Source organism: Natator depressus, chromosome 14, assembly GCF_965152275.1.
Source record: "Natator depressus isolate rNatDep1 chromosome 14, rNatDep2.hap1, whole genome shotgun sequence".
NCBI classification, from domain to species: Eukaryota; Metazoa; Chordata; order Testudines; family Cheloniidae; genus Natator; species Natator depressus.
In genome coordinates, this window is record NC_134247.1 from 33,904,768 (window position 1) to 33,923,684 (window position 18,917).

General features: G+C 59.5%; 2 protein-coding genes across 2 annotated transcripts in view; one reads left to right on the top strand and one right to left on the bottom strand.

Annotated features, from left to right (window-relative positions):
* The window catches only part of LOC141998762 (uncharacterized), a 406,176-nt gene that overhangs the window by 156,182 nt on the left and 231,077 nt on the right, over positions 1 to 18,917 (bottom strand). The window lies entirely within an intron of this gene.
* Positions 1,451 to 18,423, top strand: TEKTL1 (tektin like 1). Its single transcript, XM_074971699.1, has 8 exons — positions 1,451 to 1,509; positions 2,174 to 2,735; positions 4,201 to 4,305; positions 5,475 to 5,673; positions 6,334 to 6,500; positions 15,766 to 15,861; positions 17,293 to 17,406; positions 18,100 to 18,423. Exons 2-8 carry the CDS (start codon positions 2,181 to 2,183, stop codon positions 18,298 to 18,300), a joined length of 1,437 nt encoding a protein of 478 aa, XP_074827800.1. The 5' UTR covers positions 1,451 to 1,509; positions 2,174 to 2,180; the 3' UTR covers positions 18,301 to 18,423.

Consider the following 18,917-nt stretch of genomic DNA (forward strand, 5'->3'; position numbering starts at 1 on the left):
TGATATACAGGGGTGGAACAAGCAGACCAGGGGGAAAGCTCGGACCTGGGTCTGCATGGCCAGATGGAAGGGTAGCATGGGGCTGTTGTAGGTTCAGAGATTCCCAGGCCAGAAGGGATCTCTGTGCCTATCCAGTCTGAGCAACAGGTCGGAGAAATGCCCCACAATAATCCCTACAGCATATCCCGTCAGGATGGGTCATGCGGGTGGAGATGTTATTGGCACCGCGGGATGGGCTGGCAGAAGGGGGCGGGTGTGTCCCCTCCAGGGGCTGTTCAGCCCAGCCCCAGCAGGCCCTGTTCAGGCTCTCAACTTGCCCCGAACACCATGGCCAATCCCTGGGTCATGGCAACTGGTCCTGCTATGCAGGGTCTGCATAGCCGCGTGTCACGGTGACGGTGTGCCTGGGCCTGGCACTGGCGGCAAGCAGGGCATCCCCCAGCCCTGGTCCGCCGAGCCCCAGGCTCTGGCCTCCTGCCTCCCAGCTGGCCAGATGGTGGGAGCCCCCTTCCCAGAGTGAATTGCTCTCTGTCCCCTGGTCCCGCTCTCCCCAGCTAGGGACACTAGGGGAGGGTGGCCCAGGCTGTCCTTGCTTATGCACGGTATGCACGGGAGCTCTCCGCCCTGTTGCCGGCACCCAGTGCCAGAGACGAACAACAGCAGGGGTTCGTTACCCGGTATGCGTCACCCAATAATCACAACGGGGTGGAGAAGCAGAAAAGTTTATTTGCAGCTGCAAACAAGGTACAGGGAGAATAGAATCTCAAATCCTGCACACAGAGCAGGAAGTTACACAGGCTTTTATACATACTTTCTTCAGCATACTTATCCAATAGTAAGCTGCCCTAAGTATCCATATAGCCAGCCAATCCAGTTCCCAGCTAGTTCCCTTGTTCTCTGTACCATCTGTTAAACCATACGTAAAGCTGCTTTATTCAGCATTGTTCTTCCATATCTGCCCTGTTTGCCTTGTTTAGTTTCAGGCAGTCTGACTTTGCAACATATTGTTGCAGATCCTCAGCATAACTGCTGCGAGTGCCTCCAGGCGGGGGGGCCAAGGACACTTGGGCCTAGTATGCATAACTGCTGCGAGTGCCAACACCCCGCTGGCAGCAGTAGTGAGATCCTTACTCGCACTATGGTCACTCCAACCCCTTTCCCTGAAGAGACACTGCCCATCCCCGCAGCTCCCCCTCCAGGATTGGGCCTGGTGCCAGGGGCAAAATCCTATCTGTCTGCTTCCCGCTGGCTCAGAGGGTTTGATCCCCCCATGGCTCCCCCTTTTCCCTCCAGGCCACGTCAGACGTGATCCCACACACATACACACAACTGTATGGGACGGAGGCATTGTGAGGTGAGTACCCGCTGCCGTGGCAACCGTCTCCATGGCGAGACACAGACCCTGAGAGGCGGTGCGGGTGAGGAGGGAGGCGGGTGCCTGGGGGGAGCTCCCAGGATCTGGCATTGTCGCCAGCACTGGGGCATCCACCCATGGGGCACAGAGAGCTGGTATCGTCCTGATCCCATACAGGCAGGAAGGCTCCTCGCAGGCAGGGAGAGCCACCATGGGGAAGCCAGCCCCCTAGCCTCCTGCCCCTCCCTGCCCTGACCACAAGTCAGCCAACTCCCCAGCCTCCTGCCCCTTCCTACACCCAGGTCTGATCCACGGGCCAGCCAGCCCCATAACCTCCACCTCTCCCTGCCCCCAGGTCTGACCATGGAGCAGGCCCCTCTCTGCCCCTGAGGTCTGACCCATGGGCCAGCCAGTCCCCTATACCCCCACCCCTCCCTGCCCCCAGATCTGATCCACCAGGTAGCCAGCCCCTTATCCCCCCATCACTCCCTGCCCCCTGGATCTGACTCACAGGGCTCTACCAGCCCCCTATCCCCCACCCCTCCCTATCCCCGAGGTCTGACCCACTGGGTAGCTAGCCTCCTATCCCTCCTGCCTCTCCCTGCCCCTCAGATCTGACCCATAGGCCCAGCCAGCCCAGTATGCCCTGCCCTGTGTCAGACCCATTCACACACCGTAGGGCTGGAGTAACCCTGAGCTGGGTGGTCCCAGGCCGGAAGGCACCTTGAAGGGGATGGGAGACGGGGCTCAGGACCCTGGCTGTCTGTGGCAGAGGGGCTCTCCCAAGCCAGGCGGTGCTGACCCCTCTTTTCCCCACAGCTTGGCCATGGGACCCCCCGATGAGCTGCTGCGGGGCCAGGCGGGCCCGGAGGCCTGGCGCAATGAGGCCAAGGCCACAATGCGGGCGGCGCAGCAGCTGCGGGGGCGCTGCTGGCGGGAGGCGGTGGCGCAGTGGCGCCCACCGCAGCCCCCAGGCCAGCCCCAGGAGACGCCCTACGAGCGCCGCACTCGGCTGCAGGGCTGGCGTTTTAAGCTGGACGTGACGGCGGCTGGTGAGACGCTGGAGAAGCCACCCGAGGGGCCAGGCATCACGCTGTGGAAGAGCAAGATGAAGCCCCCACCCTGGGTGAGCCAGCTGCCCCTGCCCTGCTTCCGGGACCACTGCGCCAGCCAGAGCAACGGGCTGGCCGCCCACTATGCCAGCGCTGTGCGCCTGGTGGTCAGCCGACTGCGCCAGGCACTCACTGAGCTCAACGAGCAGGCCAAGTGCCTCAACCTGTCACGCCAACACCTCGATGCCGCCCTGGCCAAGGTGCGCACCGCGCTGCTCACCAACCGGCAAAGTGCTCTGGTGCGCGGGCACCGGCCCCCGGCCGAGCAGGTGAGACCCCCCCTCGTATCTCCCGCACCCCATTTCCCCGTCTGTGCCCTCTATCCCCTCATGCCCCATATCCCCCATGCCCCATTTTCCACCTGTGCCCTCTATCCCCTGGCGCCCTGTATCCCCCATGTCCCGTAACCCCCCAGCAGGGCCAGGTGCAGGCACTGGCCCCCAGCCAAGCAGATGAGAGCCCCCACCCTATATACCCCGCACCTCATTTCCCCTGTGCCCTCTATCCCCCGTGCCCCACATCCCCCCAGCATGGCCAAGTGCAGGGATGGGTCCCTAGCCGAGCAGATGAGCGCCCCTGCCCTGTAACCCCCATGCCCCATTTCCCATGTGCCCTCTATCCCCCCATGCCCTGTGTACCCCCTATCCCAGGCATGGACACCAGCCCCCCATCGAGCAGGTGGGAGCTCCAATAACTTGTATCCCTGTGTGCTCCATATCCCCTGTGCCCCATATCCCCCTCACTCCTTATCCACACCCCATGTCCCCCACCAAGCAGGTGAGCACCCCCCAGATCCCATATTCACCCACACCCAATGTTCCACACACACACCCCTGTGCCCATCACCCCCCAGCATAGCCAGATGCTGGCATTGACACCCGCCCCCCACTGAGCAGGTGACAGCCCCCTACCTCATATCTCACCAGGCCCCATTCCCCCCACACCCCATATCTTGCCCTGCCTGTTTCCCTCCCATGCCCCATAGCCCCAGCACTCCATGTCCCCCCCAGTGCACCCAGACACAGGCACCTGCAGGTGACATCCCCCCATGGCCCGTATCCCTGATACACCTCATATCCCCCCAAGCCGTGCCACTCCCCCAGCCTGGCCAAGTGCGGGCACTGACCCGCCCCCCTCACCGAGCAGGTGAGAGCCCCCTGAGCTCCATATCATCCCCACAGGGCAGGCAACAGCTCCACACTGTGCCAGTGAAAGCCCCCCACCCCTTGTGTGGCCCCATGCCCCATATACCCCCATGTTGCATATACCCCTCTGTGCCCCACCACCTCCCAGCATGGCCAGGCACCGGGACCAATCCCCCACCAAACAAGTGAGAAGGCCCCCATAGTCCCACACTCTTTATCCACCCCCTGTGCCCCATCACCCCCCATCACAACCTGTCATGGGCACTGACAACTCATGCACCCCACATCCCTGCCCAGCACGGGCCCCCACTGAGCAGATGAGAGTCCCCAGGTGTTCCCCATCCTCCCCATGCCCCGTATCCCTTACACTCACCCCCTTCCCCAGCATGGCCACCCATGGGCACCGCCCCACCCCCAGAGCAGGTGATACCCCCACACCTATCCACCCCATATCTCCACCACACACCCCCAGCCCCCTCCCGCCCCAGATTCCCCCAGCACAGCCAGCACTGAGCCTGGAATGGCTGGCTTTGCTGAGGGCTAAGCATTCACCCTGCCCCCGTCTCTGCCCATGTCCCCCCACCCCCAGGCCCCAGACCAGGTGGACGCACTGCTGCGGTGGGAACGCAAGGAGCTGCAGAGGCTGAAGGTGGAGCTGGAAGGGCACATGGACATGTCGGAGGCGCACCTCAAGGTGGGGCCGGGGGAGGGAGGGTCACAGGCCTAGACAGCAACTAGATGCCAGGGCAGGTGCTGGGCACTAACCGGTCAGTCTGGCAGTGGGTGAGCGGGTGTGTCGGGTGGTTGCCATCCCTGCCAGTATGCCCCCTTGGGGCTGGGCGACCAGCTCCTTCCTCTGCCGCACCCCCTGCTGACAGGTGCTCGAGCTCCGCGGTGCACTCAGCACTCTGTCCCGGGCACTGAAAAGCCCGGCAACCCACAGTCCAGTATCCCACTCTGGTCCCTCTGGGGCACTGGACCAGGTGCTGGAGCCGGGGCCCCTTCTCAGCGGGATGCCAGCTGCCCTTAGCCCACTATGTCAGCGCCAGGAGTACTGTCACCTCCCTGGTGGCTGGCAAAGAGTGCACCCCCCTCTGGGCCGCAGCCTGGGGGTTCTGTAGTGACAGGTTGGGGCTGTCTCCCCCACCCATGCTACCCACTGATGCGTCTTCCCATCGTAGCCTGGGCGCTGGCCCCTCCCCTGGGCGCCCGATGTGCCAGCTCCCTGCCGGTGTCTCCCCATTTGCCCCTCTTGCCAGGCTGCCCTGGCATCCCCCACGAAAACCCAGCGCAAAGGGAGCAGCTCAGCTCAACCTGTGCCCCCTTGGGCCATCCCCTGCTGTCCTGTTTTGAGTCCCTTGCTCTGTCCCTCGCTGTGCTCTTTGCCTGCCAGTCGCCAGCCTGCCCTGTGGTCAGGGCGTCTCACCCGCAGAGCCTGCTCCACCCCAGGGATTGACCCACATCTATCCTTCCACCCCTCCTGCCCAGGTTCCACCCCCCTGCCCATGGCTTCCCCCTTGCTGTGCTGGGCCCTCCCCAATCTTGCGCTGAGAGAGGTGCTGCAGAGATTGGTCCCTCTGACCGCAGCTGTCTCTGAGCTGGGCACTCACACTGGCGCGCTCTCTGGCAGGAGCCGGGCGAGTGTGGGGGGCACACTGATCTGTGTTTCCTGTGTCAGGCCCTGGGCGGATGTGGGGAGTGAGGGGGACACACTGACACCTGTTCCCCGTGCCAAGCACTGAGCAGATGTGGGAGTTTGAGGGTGAGGGGGACACACTGACCCCTGTTCCCCGTGCCAGGCTCTGGGCAGGTGTGGGGTTTGAGGGTGTGGGGGGGCACACTGACCCATGTCCCCTGTGCCAGGCACTGAGTGGGTGCCGGCACACCCTGGGGGCACTGTGCCAGGAGCGGGGGCAGGTGCTGGAGCTGCTGGGGCAGCCGCTGCGCATGGTGCTGCTGGAGGCCGAGCGTGACTCCTGGCTTAGCTTAAGCCGGCCCTCGTCCCCCTTCGTAGTGAGGAACCCCACCCCGGAGGCCAGCCCTGTTGGGCCCTACACGCCAGGTATGGCCTGGCCCGCTCCACCCTGGGGACCCCCCGCAGCCCTCCAAGAGCCCCCCTCGGCCCCTGTGTACCCCCATTTGCCCCCACTCATGAGCTCAGCCCCATCGGGCCCTACACGCCAGGTACGGCCCGGCCCCACCCCATCCCAGGGACCCCCCCCCCAGAGCCCCTGTGTACCTCCGGAGACCACCCATCACTCAGCTCCTCTCAGCCCATGTACTCCCAGGGACCCCCACCCCATTGACTCCCAGGGACCCCCCCAAGAGCCCCCTCAGCCCATGAGTACCCCCATTGCCCCCCACTCACAAGCCCAGCCCCACTGAGTCCTACATGCCAGGTATGGCCTGCCCCACTCCATTCCAGGGACTCCCTCTCTGCCCCCCTTCAGTCTTCCCCAGGGACCCTCCTCTCAGCCCCCCAAGAGCTCCCCCAGGGACCCCTGCCTTAGACTCCCAGTGTGTCCCTCCAGGACTCCACTAAACCCCCCACAGCACCCCCATATGCACCCCCAGCTCCCCTCACCCCTTTGATCCTGCCCCCCAGACCCCTTCCCCGTGTTCACCCCCCCAGGCCCATGGACGGCGTTGGGGTCACTGTGTCACAGAGGGAGGGCTGGGGTCTGCCCGGCCGGGGTGCAGTTCTGACCCCATGTCCCCCCAGAGTGCGCGGCGGCCATTGAGGAGGCGCGGTGCCTGACCCTGCGCTCCAAGGAGGTGCTGGCCACGCTCAGGGCAGCCACGGCCCAGGCCACGGCCACGCGCCACCAGGCCCAGGCTGCCCTCGATGGCAGTCTGCAGCGCAAGATGGATGAGACCCTGGCGCTCAAGGTACGGAGAGGGCATGCTCCTTGCCCCCCCCCCACGCTTCCCCACATGGAACCCCTGCCCCACACGGAACCCCGCCCCCTGTCACCCCCGCAAGCTGCCCCCCACAGAACCCCATCCCTCCCGCTGCCCCTTGCCCCCCGCACACTGCCCCCCATGGAATCCCAGCCCTCCCCCTACCACCATGGAACCCCTCCCCCTGCCTCTACCCCCCCCCCCGCATGCTGCCCTGCATGGAACCCCGCCCCTCCCTCAGCACGCTGCCTCCCACAGAAACCCTGCTTCCCCTGCAAGCTGCACCCCACGGAAACCCGTCCCTCCCACATGCTGCCCCCCACAGAACCCCTATCCCTTCACCCACACGCTGCTCCCACGGAACCCCTCCCTCTGCTCCTGCCCCCCATAGAACCGCTCCCCCTGCCCCCCACATGCTGCCCCCCACGGAACCCCTCACCCTGCCCCTGTCCTCCACATGCTGCCCCCCACAGAGCCTCCCCATCTCCCCCCACATGTTGCTCCAGACGAACCCTTCCCCCTGCCTCATCCCCCCACATGCTGCCCCCCAAAGTACCCCACCTGTCCTCCTGCCCCTGCCTCCCACAGAAGCCCTTCACCTGCCTCTGGCCCCCCGCATGCTGCCCCCCATGGAACCCCTTACCCTGTCACTGCCTCTGTGGCCGCTGGTACTACAACGCACCCTTTTAAATCTCCCGGGCCCATGGGAAATTGCCCCCTTTTCCCGCACCCGTCCCGTTGGCAGGCCTGCTTCCTAGATAGAGCCTCTGGGCTCCAGCCCTGCTCTCTGCTGGCGAGCCCAGTCTGTGCCCAGCCTCCCTGCGCAGAGCAGGGGGATCCGGTTCCCTCTGGGACACTGGGCACTCAGGGCATGGCTGGGAGAATGGCCTTCCCCTTGTCCACGTGCATTCGCCACTGAGCCGGGGTGGGCCTCGGCCAGTCCTTCCCCAGTGACACGCCGCAGCTCAGTCAGCCAGGCTACATTCAGACTGACCTGCCTGGAGAGCCAACAGTCTGGCCCCACCCCGGGGAGCCCTGCACAAGTGAGGAGAAACTGAGGCACACACAGGCATCATCAAACTATAATGGAAAATTCCCACTTCCTCATACCTGCCCCATAAATTGCCCGGAGCCCCCAAACCAGTGGGGCTTTCTGCCTAGCTGGGGGAGCCCCTGCCCCACATTCCCACATTCCCCAGCTCTATACCAGTCCCAAAGCCCCTGCCCCACACTCCCCACATCCCCATACCAGACCCAAAGCCCCTGCCCCACACTCGCCCATCCCCCCAGCTCTATACCAGACCCACAGCCCCTGCCCCACACTCGCCCATCCCCCCAGCTCTATACCAGACCCACAGACCCTGCCCCACTCTCCCTCATCCCCATACCAGACCCACAGCCCTGCCCCACACTGCTCCTGTGCCCCCAGCTCTATACCAGACCCACAGCCTGTGCCCCACGCTCCCCCAGGCTCTCAGCTGTATACCAGCTCCACAGCCACTGCACCATGCTCCCCCCAATCCCCCACCTCTATACCAGCCACACAGCCCCTGACCCAGACTACCCTCATCATCCCAAGCTCCTTACTAACCCCACATCCCTTGCCACACACTCCCCCCATCTCCCCAGCACTATACCAGACCCACAGCCCCTGCCCCACACTCCCCCCACACCCACAGCTCTACACCAGACCCACAGCCCCTGCCTCAGGCTACCCCGATCACCCCAGCTCCAGACCCACAGCCCATGCCCCACACTCCCCCCATTCCTATACCAGCCCCCCACAGCCCCCCAGCTCTATACCAACCCCACAGCCCCTGCCCCAGGCTACCCCCATCACCCCAAGCTCCTTACTAACCCCACAGCCCTTGCCACACACTCCCCACACTCCCCCAGCATTATACCAGACCCACAGCCCCTGCCCCACACTCCCCCATCCCCCCAGCTCTGCCACATCAGGGAAGAGTGGTCAGTATACACAGTAAAGCGCTGCCCAAATAGATACAGCTGCAGCTTTTTAAGGGCCTGCACCATGGCCAGGCATTTCTTCTCTATGACCGCATAGTTCTGCTCCCGGGACAGCAGCTTCTTGCTCAGGTACCCGATGGGGTGCCTCTCCCCCTTAGCAACAGCTTGCATCAGCATCGTGCCCAGACCTGAGTCTGAGGCATCAGTGAACACTGTAAAGGGCTTGGCAAAGTCTGGGTTTACCAGATTTACTGGGCCCTGGATTAGAGCCTCCTTCAGCACACAGAGAGCCCTCTGGCGCTGCTCAGTCCAGATCACCTTGTCTGGCTTACCCTTCTCACATAGATCAGTGATGGGGGCAGCTAGGGAGCTAAAGTGTGGTACAAACCTCCGAGTACCCCGCCATCCTGATAAAGGCCTGGACCTGTTTCTTGGTCTGGAGAATGGGCCAATCTCTGATTGTCTCCACCTTGGCCGGCTCTGGGCTTGGGCAGCTGCTCCCCACCTTGTGGCCCAGGTACGATACCTCTGCCATCCCCACTTTACACTTTCCAGCTTTTACCATCAGTCCTGCCTCCTTGAGGCAGCCCAGCAACCTCTTCACCTGGGACATGTATTAATCCCAGGTCTGGCTAAAGACACAGATATCATCAATGTATGCCAGGGCCAAGTTCTCCATCCCCCTCAGTAACTGATTCACCCGGCGCTGGGAGGTGGCCGATGCCCCCTTGAAGTCGAAAGGCAGGACCAGGAACTCAGAGCCCCAAAGGGGTGGTGAAGGCAGATTTCAACCTGGTATCTGGGTCCAAAGGCACCTGCCAGTCGCTCTTGGTGAGATCCATAGTAGAGAGGTAATGAGCCCCCCGCCAGCTTGTCTAGAATCTCACCAGGTCTAGGCATGGGGTAGGCATTGGACACATTGATGGCATTAAGCTTCTGATAGTCCCCAAAGAATCGGATCGACCCGTCTTTCTTGGGGACCAGCCCCACAGGTAAGGCCCATGGGCTGTTGAATGGCTGGATCACCTCTAAAGCCAGCGTGACCTTGACCTCTCTCTCCAGGTTCAGGGCTGTTTGCCCAGTGACTCTGAACGGGGGACTCCTGATGGGAGGATTGGCTCCCATCTCAGGGAAGAGATCCGCCAGGGGGTCTTCCCGCTTCTCCTCCCAACCGTCCCGTACCAGGTCCAGGGGTCCCCTCACTCTCCTCCCATACAGCAGCTCGAAAGGGAAGAACGCTGTGGATTCCTGGGGCACTTCCCTGTACTTCAGGCGGGGCAGGTACTTCATAGAATATCAGGGTTGGAATGGAGCTCAGGAGGTCATCTAGTCCAACCCCCTGCTCAAAGCAGGACCTAATCCCCAATTAAATCATCCCAGCCAGGGCTTTGTCAAGCCTGACCTTAAAAACCTCAAAGGAAGGAGATTCCACCATCTCTCTAGGTAACCCATTCCAGTGCTTCACCACCCTCCTAGTGAAAAAGTTTTTCCTAATATCTAACCTAAACCTCCCACACTGTAACTTGAGACCATTGCTCCTTGTTCTATCAACCGGTACCACTGAGAACAGTCTAGATCCATCCTCTTTGGAACCCCCTTTCAGGTAGTTGAAAGCAGCTATCAAATCTCCCCTCATTCTTCTCTTCTGCAGACTAAATAATGCCAGTCCCCTCAGCCTCTCCTCATAAGTCATGTGCTCCAGCCCCCTAATCATTTTTGTTGCCCTCCGCTGGACTTTTTCCAATTTTTCCACATCCTTCTTGTAGCGTGGGGACCAAAACTGGACACAGTACTCCAGATGAGGCCTCACCAATGCCGAATAGAGGGGAATGATCACATCGCTTGATCTGCTGGCAATGCCCCTACTTATACAGCCCAAAATACCATTAGCTTTCTTGGCAACAAGGGCACACTGTTGACTCATATCCAGCTTCTCGTCCACTGTAACCCCTAGGTCCTTTTCTGCAGAACTGCTGCCTAGCCACTCGGTCCCTAGTCTGTAGCGGTGCATGGGATTCTTCCGTCCTAAGTGCAGGACTCTGCACTTGTCCTTGTTGAACCTCATCAGATTTCTTTTGGCCCAATCCTCTAATTTGTCTAGGTCCCTCTGTATCCTATCCTTACCCTCCAGCATATCTACCACTCCTCCCAGTTTAGTGTCATCTGCAAACTTGCTAAGGGTGCAGTCCACACCATCCTCTAGATAATTAACTAAGATATTGAACAAAACCAGCCCCAGGACCGACTCTTGGGGCACTCCACTTGATACCGGCTGCCAACTAGACATGGAGCCATTGATCGCTACCCGTTGAGCCCAACAATCTAGCCATCTTTCTATCCACCTTATAGTCCATTCATCCAGCCCATACTTCTTTAACTTGCTGGCAAGAATACTGTGGGAGACTGTATCAAAAGCTTTGCTAAAGTCAAGATATATCACATCCACTGCTTTCCCCTCGTTCACAGAGCCAGTTATCTCATCATAGAAGGTAATTAGATTAGTCAGGCATGACTTGCCCTTGGTGAATCCATGCTGTCTGTTCCTGATCACTTTCCTCTCCTCGAAGTGCTTCAGAATTGATTCCCTGAGGACCTGCTCAATGATTTTTCCAGGGACTGAGGTGAGGCTGACTGGCCTGTAGTTCCCCGGATCTTCCTCCTTCCCTTTTTTAAAGATGGGCACTACATTAGCCTTTTTCCAGTCATCCGGGACCTCCCCCGATCGCCATGAGTTTTCAAAGATAAGGGCCAATGGCTCTGCAATCACATCCGCCAACTCCTTTAGCACTCTTGGATGCAGTGCATCTGGCGTCGTGGACTTGTGCTCGTCCAGCTTTTCTAAATAGTCCTGAACCACTTCTTTCTCCACAGAGGGCTGGTTACCTCCTCCCCATGCTGTGCTGCCCAGTGCAGTAGTCTGGGAGCTGACCTTGTTCGTGAAGACAGATGCGAAAAAAGCATTGAGTACATTAGCTTTTTCCACATCTTCTGTCACTACGTTGCCTCCCCCATTCAGTAAAGGGCCCACACTTTCCCTGACCTTCTTCTTGTTGCTAACATACCTGTAGAAACCCTTCTTGTTACTCTTAACATCTCTTGCTAGCTGCAACTCCAAGTGTGGATTGGCCTTCCTGATTTCACTCCTGCGTGCCCGAGCAATATTTTTATACTCTTCCCTGGTCATTTGTCCAATCTTCCACTTCTTGTAAGCTTCTTTTTTGTGTTTAAGATCAGCAAGTATTTCACTGTTAAGCCAAGCTGGTCGCCTGCCATATTTACTATTCTTTCTACACATCGGGATGGTTTGTTCCCAGTGGTCTGTCTCAATTCTGCAGATGCTGATTCATAAAAGTCCTCAGCATCATCCTCAGGGTCCATAAAATCTCTCCGCCAGCCCATTGGACTGAGGGTGATATGCAGAGACCCAGGAAGGCTAGACCCCACATTTCTCCCACAAGCCCTGGAGCAGGGCTGACATGAAATTGGACCCCTGGTCTGTAAGGACCTTGCTGGGGACCCCTGCTCTGCTGAAGATAGTCAGCAGCGTGTCTGCCACAGTGTCTGCCTCGGTGGAGGACAGAGCCACTGCCTCTGGGTAGTGGGTGGCGAAATCCATCACCACCAGGATGTATTTCTTCCCGAATGGGTTGCCTTGCTGAGGGGCTCCACTATGTTCCGGAAAGGTTCCTCTATGATAGGCAGGGGTCTCAAGGGAGCTGGGCCTTCCCCACGCTCTGGAAGGGGTCACAGGACCTGCAGTCCTGCTGGGCTGCGTCACAGATTCCGGGCCAGAAAAAGTTCTGCCACCGCTGCTGCCTGGGGCACTGGATCCCCGGGTGTCCTGAGAGAGGAGCATCGTGGGCCAGCTCCTTGCCATGCATTTAAATCTTGCAGGTGGAAGGATCTTACGAAATTCACAGTTAGTGTTATAGATGCCGGCAGAGCAGCACTGCATACCCTTCCAGAGTCGCTCCTTTCCACAGGGTGCAGCTTGATAAAGCTGGCACCACCAGCTGCCTCCTGATTCCCCACAGTTCTACTTCCCCTTGGGGAGCCCATTCCCAGTACAGGAATCCTTCTCCCACAGCAATCTTTCCCTGCAGCCTTCCCCAAGGGGGTTTGCAGTGCTGTGGCCAGCAAGTTCCCTCAGCTTCTCCAAGGAGGCATCCTGCAGCTCGGTCTGGAATTCAGCTCTTGGGGAAGGGATGGGGACCTGTTCCCTCTCGCTGGCTGGGCCTGGGGTCACAGCCCCACTGAGCCCTGTCCCAGCAGCACGTCTGGACAAGGCAAACCTGGTTGGCAGCTGACCTGCCCTGCCTGTGTGTCCGCCCACTCAGCTGGGGTCTCAGCTCCCACCATGCTCAGCGCTGCCCTGGCTGTCCCAGTGGGATTAGGCAGCGAGCTCGCTGCTTTGGTCACAGCATCAGAGCCATCGTGAGACCCCTTTCCAGTGTGCAGGGGGGCGGGGAGCATCTCTCCGTCCCACTCAGCCCCAGGGCTCTGGTTACAGACAGGCAGGTATCCCAAGCCTAGCAGCTCCTCCCCCCTGCCAGCCAGGTCATTTGATTTTCACTGACAATTTCAGTCTCAGTCGATTGGTTCCCTGGATTCAAATTCAAATCCTTGGCCGTTACAGGACCAGGGTCTGGATCCTGTCCCAAATAGACACAGGCATCCCACAACAGGACCTCACAGCTGAGAATCCCAACTACCAGCCAGCCTGACCCCTCCTGTGTCTGCACAGGGATCTGGACCATAGGCAGGGCGAATGGTTTCATACCTGGGACCTTCATCCAGGTCGCACAGCTCTTCAGCATCTGGTGAGGCTGCACCACCCAGGGCCTGACAAGGGTTCTCTCCGTCCCAGGAATGTCTCCCCATTGACCACCACCTTCCGCTCTCACTGGGGGTCCAAGGGGCCTGAACCCAGGAGAGTCCACGCAGACATATAGGCTGGGGCCAGGAGTGGAAGCCTGTCCACCACCCCATCCATCTGGCTGACGCGTCTATGGCCTTGAGACTCAGCAAGGGAGCTAGATACCAGGGCTTTTCCACAGGATCCCCCTTGTTCAAATCACCAGCCTGCTCGAAGGCAGTGAGGTGGGCAGCCACATCCCCCCCTCCTTAACCAGGGGCAGCAATTTCGTATTGAGGTTCCCTGAGGAACTGGCACCAAGGGGTCTATCCCCATTCACCCCTGGGAAGTCCCCTATGCCTCTCCGCTCCACCACCGCCAGTTCATGCTGCTGCTGCTCCTCCGACAGCTCTTTCTCGGGCTCTCGCTGTCTCTCATGGTCCTCTCACTCCTTCTCACTGTCCTCCAGCTCTTTCAGACTCAGCTCCAATTCCATCCGTCTCTGATCCCCTGATGGGGAACCTGATCGTGAAGACCCCCGTCTGGTTGGGGACAGGAGTCCTTGGGATGCCTGGCTACTGCTCCAGCTGCTCCCAGATCCTCTTGTAGCCCCATTTGGGTCAGGAATCTGCTCCTTAGAGTGGTCATCGTCCTCCAGCGGCACAATTAACAGTGCTTTGGTGAACTTTCCAATGCGTAACCCTCTCTTTTTGCACAGGTTTACAATGTCCTTCTTAAGGAGATGGTGATAGGCCATCACTTTGCTGTTCCCAAGTTGTTGTGGACTTGCAGGCCTGTGTGCTCTAAGCTCCCCACTGTTTCCAGGTAGAACCCCTACTGTGCCAGCTCTTCTCCAGGTCATCACCTCTCGCCCAGAGTCAAGCCACAGACTCCTCCACCCCTGGAACTGCTCACCGCAGTCCCCGGGGAACCCCGTTACTGCAACAGTCCTTCTCGCTGGTCACACACTCTTAGGGGTTAAGCATAGCTCCTTCGCCTCCCGGAACTGCTCCTCTCTGAGCCTTCAGCACACCTGGTCCTCGTTAATCCCCCTTCCTTTTGCTGCTCCCCAGTCACTTACTGCAGTAAGCGCCATCCACGGGGTGCAGTACATCTCACCACTGCCACCAGTTGTCACAGAGTGTGGGGGAGTCAGGGCCCCGCAGACCCACTTCCTGCAATTCACCATGACTCTCAGCCAGCCATGAAATCAGAAGGTTTATTAGACGACAGGAACACAGTCTAAAACAGAGCTTGTAGGTACAGAAAACAGGACCCCTCAGTCAGGTCCATCTTGGGAGGTGGGGAGCCCAGACCCAGGTTCTGGGCCTCCCCCCATCTCCCCAGCCAGCTCCAAACTGAAACTCCCTCCAGCCCCTCCTCTGGCCTTTGTGCCTTTTCTGGGCAAGGAGGCCACCTGATCTCCAACACCTTCAGTTGGCACCTTGCAGGGGAGAGGCCCAGGCCATCAGTTGCCAGGAGACAGGGTGTCGGCCATTCCCTGTGCAGACAGCATCATACTGCCCCTCTAGGGCTCTGCAACAATCACACACCCTTATCTCAGCACCTAGATCCTTAATAAATGCATAGGGGAAACTGAGGCATCCACACAGTATTCAGAGAAAACATTAAGAACAGTCCCACTTCGTCACATAATTCCTATACTAGCTTCTGCCGCACACTCCCCCATCCCCCCAGCACCTTACCAGACCAACAGCCCCTACCCCACACTCCCCCATGCCCCAGCTCTATACCAGACCCACAGCCTCTGACCCACACTCCTCCCAGCTCTATACCAGACCCACAGACCCTGCCCCACACTGCCCCATCCCCTCAGCTCTATATTAGCCCCACAGCCCTTCCCCACACTCCCCCATCCCCATACCAGACCCACAGCCCCTACCCCATGCTCCCCATCACCCCAAGCTCCTTATCAGACCCACTGCCCTGCCCCACACTCCCCCAAGCTCCTTACTAGCCCCATGCTCCCCTATCCCCCCAGCTCTGTACCAGCCCCACAGCCCATGCACCACACTCCCCCATCCTTCCAGCTCAATAACAGCCCTACAGCCCCTGCCCCAAACTCCCCCAACCCCCCAACTCTATATCAGCCCCACAGCCCCTGCCCCATGCTCCCCCATCCCTCCAGCTCTATACCAGCCCCACAGCCCCTGCCCCAGGCTGCCCTCATGCCTCCATCCCTATATCAGACCCACAGGCCCAGAACCACACTGCTGTGGCAGGGGATGGCACACTAAAGGACTGATTGTGCCCCACCCCCATTGGGAGGCCAAGCGGGGGCTCAGGCCCCAGCTACGGGCTGGGGGAAGGTCTCTGGTGTGGTCCCTGAACCTGGGGGTTGGGGTGACCTGTCCCTGCAGGGACCCAGCGTGACCCCCACACCTCACCCTGTGCTCCCTCCCTGGCCAGGAGCGTCTCTACATGGCACTGGGGGGCATGCGCAGCACCCTGAACCGTTGCCAGCGCTTCCACGGGGAGCTGGGCATCACCCAGGGCATGACCATGGTGAGTGGGGGCGGAGGGGGTTGGGGGAGGTGACCCTGTGCTGGGAGGGCAGGGGAGCTGGGGGCTGGTGTGTGTGGGGGGAAACTTTGCTGGGGGGCGGGCAGGGGTGTTACCTACTAAAATTCTCTGTTACTCACACACTCTAGGACATCCCACCTTTACCCAGTTCCTAGGGCTCAAGGCATAACCCTCTTAATTTAGGTACCCCCACCCTTTCCCACTTCCTAGGGCTCCAGGCAAAAGGCACCTAACTTTACCCCTCCGTGGGCTCTGGGCAAACACCCTTTCCCTGTAGACTCAGGGCTTAATCTTTTGAGGGGTTTATGGGATCTTTTACCAGTGAAAGAGCTTTACACAGCAATATCCTACGTAACCTCTATTTATTAACCATCACCAAAAACCAGAATGCACACGCTACACATACAATGCTCACCACTCCTAAAGAGACAGATGGACTTTTCTTAATGGCCAGTCAGGATCAGGTCATCTCGGGAACTCCAGTTTCTGCACAGTGTCATTGGCAGGGTGTTGAGTTCTGGCAGCTCTGTTCTTGGGGTTGTGTCCTGGAGTTGGTTCCCAAAGAACTTCCTTTTGGTCCCCAGTTTATATGGTGAAACTTGAGGCCTGCTTAGCTGTACCTTAACCAGTCATGACACTAACCAATGCTACCACACTGTAACAACATTTTTAACCAATCCTACCCCACCACCGTAATTAATTTACACCTAGCAAAATTAATTATGTAACAAACAGAAACAATCAAAGAACCAGACAGAGATCATACAGACAAACAACAGGGAAGTGGGGACCATAATGACAAAACAATAAAGAAATGAGGATTTCACAACCACAACTATTGATAAGTGATTTCTTGACAGACACAATGCTATAAAACTAAGTTTTCTTTAACAACCTTAAGATTTGTTTCTTTATCTGGTGATAGTGGGTGCCATTAGGATGGCGTCTCCTTCTTAACAGCCTGATACTACATTGTTTTAGTGTAATTTAGATGGAATGTGAGGATGTGACTTCCTGCTTCTCAGCTAATGGCTGCTGCTCTTTTAATCTGGCTGCAGAGGCAGGCCTTAGGCTTTAGGACTTGCAATATGGCTACAGACAAAGGCCTTATCCTTACGGGGGAAGGAGGGACCAGCTTGGGGCAGGCAGGGAGTGACACTTTGCTGAGGGGCAGGAAGGGAAGAAGGGACCGGCTGAGGGCACCCGGGGAATGGGCAGGGGAAAAAGGGACCGGCTGGGAGCACCTGCGGGATGGGCAGAGGAAGAAGGGACTGTCTGGGGGGATTGGCAGGGGAAGGGCAGACTGGCTGGGGGCACCCGAGGGATGGACATGGGAAGGAGAAACTGGCTGGGGGTGGAGGGGGCTCCCCCAGGTGAGGCTGCCCTGCTCTGACCCCTGCTACATTGTTCTAGGGCCCTGAGTCCAGCCAGTACCTGGAGGCGCGGGAGAAGCTGACCCGGCCCCTGGTGCGGGTGTACCAGCACCATGTGGGCACCCAACTGCCTGAGGCCCAGATCCTCACCCAGGTAAGTTCCAGGGGTCTCACCCACTGGTATGGCTGTAGGGAGCAGTGGTGTTGCCCATCCGGGGATACCTTGCCCGGTTGTGGTGTCTGTAGCGTGGTGACAGTGTTGCTGGATGGGGGTACTTTGCATGGCTGAGATGGCTATAGGGGGTAATGGTCTTTCTGAGCAGGGGTACTTTGCCCGGTTGTATGAGGGTGAAGGTTTTGCTGGATGGGGGTACCTTGCATGGCTGGGATGGCTATGGGGGTGATGGTTTTTCTGTGCGGGGCTTTCAGGGCTGATGGTGCTGCTAGTTGGAGGAACCTTGCCCAGCTATATGAGGGTGATGGTGTTACTGGACGGGGATATCTTGCCTGGCTGTAGGGGATGATGGTGTTGCTGAGTAGGAATACCTTGCCTGGCTGCGATGGCTGTAGGAGTGACAGCACTGGTTGGCAGAGATACCTTCCCCAGCCATAGGGGAGTGATGGTGTTGCTGAGTGGGGGTACCTTGCCTGGCTGTGATGGCTGTAGGGGTGACAGCGTTGCTTGGCAGGAGTACCTCACCCTGCTACAGGGAGGTGATGGTGTTTCTGGAGGAAGGGTGACTTTGCCTGGCTGCTAGGGGTGAGGTGTAGTTAGGTGGGATTCGGGAGTACCTCAGCCGGCTGCAGGGAGGTGACGCTGTTCCCTGTCCACCTGTCCCTCCCGCAGGGCAGCGTGCTGCTGGAGCGTTCCCTGCAGAAGGCGGCGGCCAATGTGCAGCAGATGCAGGCCACCCAGCGGCACCTGCGTGCCTCCATCCGCGACAAGCAGACGGGCTTCCACGTAGATGCCAGCGTGCAGCGCCTGCGCCGCCGCCGCATGCACCCCCGCAGCAGCCTGGGGGAGGCCTGCCAGCTGCTCTGCTCCTAGGGGGCCCCCACAGCCAGAGCACGAGAATAAAATCCCCAGAGACTTTTGACCTGCCCAAGAGTGTTACCCCACGCGGGGGGGATGCAGGGCCTGGAGCGGGGCAGGCTGGGGAGGCCAGGTGAGAATGAGAATGGGAGAATGGGAATGGGGGGATCAGGGGTACGAGGGAGGCCAGGTGGGGTGGGGGTGGGGAAGTGTCACAGAGCCACAGGATCAGTGCTAACCCCCAGCTTTTAAACAGTCCCTTGGAGGATCCACTTCTTCAGTGAGCCAGACCCCCCAGGGGCCCCACTCTTCTGCAAGGGGAGGCCACACGGCCTTACCACCTCCTGGAGTGAGACCCTGGGCTCCAGTACTGGGGTTTACAATGGCGCCAGTGGCTCCATGGAGCCGGCCCCATGGTCAGAAGGGGCCCCGGCCTGCTCTGCTTGCACTGTGCCCCAAGACCCCACCAGCCCGCTGGCTCTCCCCACTCATCACTTGCTCCTCTCCACCCCCTGGCCCCACCTGCCAGCTCCTCTCTGCCCCCTGGTTGGACCCAAGTGCACCTCTGGCTCTGGGCAGTCTCTGCTTCCCATCCCCACCTGAGCCTGGCCAGTCTCATCCAGTTGCGGGGG